The following is a 4806-nucleotide window of genomic DNA, read 5'->3' on the forward strand; positions in this document are numbered from 1 at the left end:
ATTCAGGGAGTTCCTACATGGGTAGTTCACGTCACCAAAGAAATCACAGGAATGTAAACAAGATATATCCATTACTGACATATTTCAGCTAGGATTGGGAGGCAGAAGACAAAAAGTATTGTAATACAGTCATATAATCTGTTCCCCGGACACAATGGAAGAGAGCAAACGGTTGTGTGTGTGTGTGTGTGTGTGTGTGTGCGCGCGCGCGCGCGCGTGTGTGTGTGTTGGTTGACGGAGTCCGCTACTGAGATTTCCAAGGTTGGAGCGGGAGGGGAGGAAGAGGAGGAGAAAACATCTGGGAGGATAATCAACCTTGTGCAGCTGGGATTTCAAGCAAGTAAGGGTCCCCAGCACTCGGGGATGTGTTCTGGCTGAGCGCGGGAGATCTAGAGCCTGACTCAGCCTGAGGTGGGTGGGCGAGATTGTCCCCTAGCAGCCTAGGTGAGCCCAGGGAGAGGGTGGGGCTTGGGGAGGACTGAAGCGGAGGAGGCGGTAGGGGTTGCCCTTCTCCTTTATTTGGGCTCCGGCGCTAGCCTCATAGAAGGCACAGAAGCAGAGGGAGGTCCAGCAGGGAAGGTCTGACCTCGCTGTGTTGGAAGTAGGACGAACTGCTGCCGCACTCCTTGACTCGAGGTAGCTGGTGTTCAGCCTTTCCCTGCCTGCCGCTGTCTCTGCGTCTGCAGCCGCCGCCTCCCCCGCAGCGTGCCCTCCTGCCGCTCCAGCAGGTACCGCGCCCAGGTGAGCGCACTGAGCCACGCGCAGGTAGAGCAGAGGTTGGGAGCATTGGCAGACGTCCTGGGCATCCTATAGGGTTGGAAGGGAACTTAAGGGTCATCGAATCCAACTCCCTCATTTCCAGATGAAGAATCTGAAGGCCTTAGGAGATTAAATAACTGTCCAGTTTTATATAGATAGTAAGTGACAGAACAAAATTCGAACACAGGTCAGTTGCCTCCAAATCCACTGGGCCCTTATGAATAATTTTAATTGTATAATACTACTTTGGGGAGGGATTCTGGTTCAGGTTATAGGCTAGATCTTGGGTTCTTAACTTGGAGTCCATGAGCTTTTTTAAAAAAATTAATATTTTGATAATTGCATTCCAATATCCTTGGTTTCTTTTGTAATCCTATGTATGTTAGTTTATGCATTTAAAAATATTATTCTGAACTGAGCCAATAGGCTTCTCAAGACTGCCAAAGGGGTCCATGACACAAAAAGGCTAAGATCCCCTGGACAGAATGGTTCTGAGATGCCTTCCAATGGTGATCACAAAGGAAGAGAGACACTTTAGCCCTAACTAAACTGGATTCTGCTTTTTCCTTTCCAGAGCATGGAATTAGGGAAGGCAGTACATCCTTCTTTGCCTGGGTACCGAGATTTTCTTGGGGAGTGGGGTGGGGGGTTGTTTTCAGTAGCGTTATCTCCACCCTGATAAGACCAAAATTGGAACCTGGCAGGATACATACCAATTTGGGTATTCTGCAAAATTCTGGACAGTGTGAAATCCAAAATTGAAATTTACTTGAGGGATCAGATCTTTAGCCCTTTCTTTCTAGAGGTGGATATGGGTGTGTTCTATGCTTTTCTTCCAGAACTCCCTCTCTTTTCAAAGGCATTGAAGGTTTCAGTTAATCTGCCATCTAATTTATCTTGGGACTTCATGAACATTTCCAGTTTTCTTTTTCTTTTATTTTAAGGGGGATCAGAAAAGGGTTTGTTTTATTTTGTTTCATAGAAGGTGGTATTTTTCATTTTTTTAATTTAATTTTTTTATTTATTTTGGAGGGAGGAGGCAAGGCAAGGCAATCAGGGTTAAGTGACTTGCCCAAGGTCACACAGCTAGCCAGTCTCAAGTGCCTGGGGCCGAATTTGAACTCAAGTCTTCCTGACTCCATGGCTGGGGCTCTGTTCATTATACCACCTAGGTAGCCCCTTTTCCAGTTTTCTAAGGCTGATATTGGGAACATTAATTTGTTTAATCTTTAGAGTCTGGGATTTCTCTGTGCTTCAGACTGATTTAGAGATATTCCGAGATAGTCCAATTGTCAAAGAAAAGAAGGCAAAGAAATATTTTTAAGTTTTTCAAGTCTTGGGGTATAGGTAATGTATCCAACACTATAATTTATTTCCTTATAGATTAACTTAGAATTATTCTCACTTCCTTTATATGTCCCCTAACTAGAATGGAAACTCCTCCACATCAAAGACTATGTCTTCTACTCAAGTAGTACTTTCCAAATCCTTACTGAATGAATAAGGGAAGGAAGGAGCTTAGATAGTTTGGAAACTAGAGTCAAAAAAATTATTTGAGATCCTATTCCTTTCCATGTTACTGAGTTTGCGACATCCTGAGAAAAACCTTTTCCTTCTAAAGTTTATGACACTATTTCATTCTATAAAAGTATTACTCCAATTGAAATGAATGCTTCCTAAAGGAAAAACACAACAAAGAACCTTAATCTGTTGGATTTCAATGGGTCTATAACTAGTAATTATAAATTTAGCAGTTGGAATAAAGTTCCAATAAAGTTGGAATTCTATTTCCATAACCATCAAAATTTTGAGACTAGACAATTTCACAGAGGAAACCACAAGGAATTATGTAAGAGGTAAATTTTGTCTGATTTTTAAAGAAATCCATCTGTGTGATATGTTGATAATAGATTTTGTGATAATATTCTTAATTAGACCATGCATACAATTATACATTAGAATTAGGTACAGTATTCATATTTTTAAAATAATAAATCTTAGAATGGGGGAATACATTTCATGTCATACTTCATTATAAAAGTAATAAATTATTGTTTCCCTGTAGGTACCTTGTTTTTGCAACATGGGCTGTGTCTATAGAAGATGGTGGTACCTACAGCTGAGCTGTATACTAATGATGAACCTGGTCACTGCCAATTTTGAAATCCAAAAACAAGCTCTTGCAAGTATCAGTTCAGGGAACCTGGAAGAAATTGACCATGAGTGTTGGGAGCTTTGCTCCATGATGCTGATAGAAATGAAGAAACTGAAGGTGGCAAATACCGTTCCTGGATTCTGGAACTTTATGATGTTCTTGCAGAAATCCAATAGGCCCCGCCATTATAATATCTTCATCAACTTAGCCCAGGATTTCTGGAGTATGTATGTAGACTGTGCACTGTCAAGGGCTCATGGAATGGGAAGAAGACAACTGACAACCCCCCAGGTTTATTTCGACATTTCCGTGGAAGATAGCAGGAAGTAATTTTGATGTGTTGCTCCCATGAATCGTAATAATTTTCAGTAAAAATGTTTTCTCCATTTGATCACCCCCCAGTTTATCCGTTGAATTAAAAAAATGTTTCCAAAAAGTAATTTGCATGGCTTTGTTCTTTACATGTCTTAATTTATATACTTGAGAAAGTATTTTTAATGTTAAAAGGATTTGGTTTTAACTGATCTTGATATATATTTGGTAGATCATTCCAATGGTTCACTTATTTTCTCTAAAAAGCACTGTATGAGAAAATCCTGTTACACTGATAGCATTTTTTAATCCCATTATATCTTTACAAATGAATTCTTTTTTTTAATCCGAAAGGAATTATGTTTAGGTTTTGGGGACTAACTCAGGAATCGAATGAAGGGTGGTCTAACGTCCTTCAGGTTGGCAAGGATCACTGAACTTTTCCCTCTTTCTTTTTACAGGGTTGGATCTTACAAAGCATTGGTTCTAGGAGCATGGGGAAGAAGACTATTAAAACATCAAACAGGGTGACATCCACAATGAGATGACAGCCAGCTTCCTAATGGCAAATCTGAGCTGTCCGTGTTCCTCAGTATCTTTTCATGAGGCCTCATGTTTTCTGACAGTATTGATATGTGAAAAAGTATCCCAGAAACCATGAATTCTGCCCCCCCCCCCCCCACTTTTAAATACAGGCCATGAGCACTTTTTTCCCAAACCTCTCTGTGTTGATTTAGCTCTTTGCATTTAATATTTGTGCTCTCTCAGGTAATTCGTTAGTGTTAAGTGTCTTTATTTTTATCGCGGCCTTCTTTTAAATGGTACCCTTTTGTTGGACGGCGAACTTTTAACTGCAATGGAAGTTTGATGTATTTTTATACATTCACCAATGAGGCAAAATGGCAACCATTCCTTTATAAAATATTGTGTGTTTGAATATTCATTTTAAAAGGAAGGTCAGCAATAAATTTTAAAAAGAGATATTTAAGCTTAATGGGCCATGTGGTTACTGAAGCTTGTATCGTATCAACTGTTTAGTCTCATGTATTAAAACTTTTCTATGCAATGAAGACCATGAATCTTTATGTTCTTATTTGGGGCTGTGATTTAACTCTTTATTAAGGGAGTGTGTGTGGGAGGGGGAGAAGGCATATGATAGAATTTAAGGAGGAAGGTAGAGGAACTCTATTTTACTGGCATGATAACATTTACGAATCCTTCACAACTTGGCCCCAAGCTGCCTTCCTTCCTTTCTTCCTTCCTTTCTTTCTCCCAGGGTCACAAAGCTACTAAGTGTCTGAGGCCAAATTTGAACTCAGGTCCTCATGACTCCAGGGCCAGTGCTCTATCCAGTGGGCCACCTAGCTGCCCTTCCAGCTTTTTTTCACATTACTTCCCACCATGCACATTTCAGTCGAACCAAACTGGCTTTCTTATTGTTTCTTCTATGTGGTACCCTATCTCCCCCATTAGTACCTTTGCACTGGCTGTCCCTCATGTCTGGGTTAGTCTCCCTCACCTATTGTCTCAGAATCCTGAAATCCCTTCAAGGTTCTGTGTATTACCACCTTCTATAAGAA

At 40.7% G+C, this 4806-nt stretch overlaps 1 protein-coding gene across 2 annotated transcripts; it reads left to right on the top strand.

Annotated features, from left to right (window-relative positions):
* Positions 1-283: 283 nt before the first annotated feature.
* On the top strand, positions 284-4230 carry FAM237B (family with sequence similarity 237 member B). 2 transcript variants are annotated; one of them, XM_036761868.1, is made up of 3 exons: positions 284-340; positions 2825-3240; positions 3688-4230. In XM_036761868.1, the coding sequence occupies exons 2-3, from the start codon at positions 2843-2845 to the stop codon at positions 3755-3757; spliced, it is 468 nt and encodes a 155-aa protein (XP_036617763.1). In that variant the 5' UTR covers positions 284-340; positions 2825-2842; the 3' UTR covers positions 3758-4230. The 2 variants fall into 2 exon arrangements, with proteins under 2 accessions (XP_036617763.1, XP_036617762.1); XM_036761867.1 differs by lacking the exon at positions 284-340 and adding an exon at positions 567-741.
* The last annotated feature ends 576 nt before the right edge of the window (positions 4231-4806 follow it).

Source organism: Trichosurus vulpecula, chromosome 5, assembly GCF_011100635.1.
Source record: "Trichosurus vulpecula isolate mTriVul1 chromosome 5, mTriVul1.pri, whole genome shotgun sequence".
NCBI classification, from domain to species: Eukaryota; Metazoa; Chordata; class Mammalia; order Diprotodontia; family Phalangeridae; genus Trichosurus; species Trichosurus vulpecula.

Coding starts and splice junctions, on each gene's coding strand:
- FAM237B (XM_036761868.1), top strand. CDS start 2,843: ATGGGCTGTGTCTATAGAAGATGGTGGTACCTACAGCTGAGCTGTATA. Junction 3,241..3,687: donor TCCGTGGAAGATAGCAGGAA/GTAATTTTGATG, acceptor TTCTTTTTACAG/GGTTGGATCTTACAAAGCAT.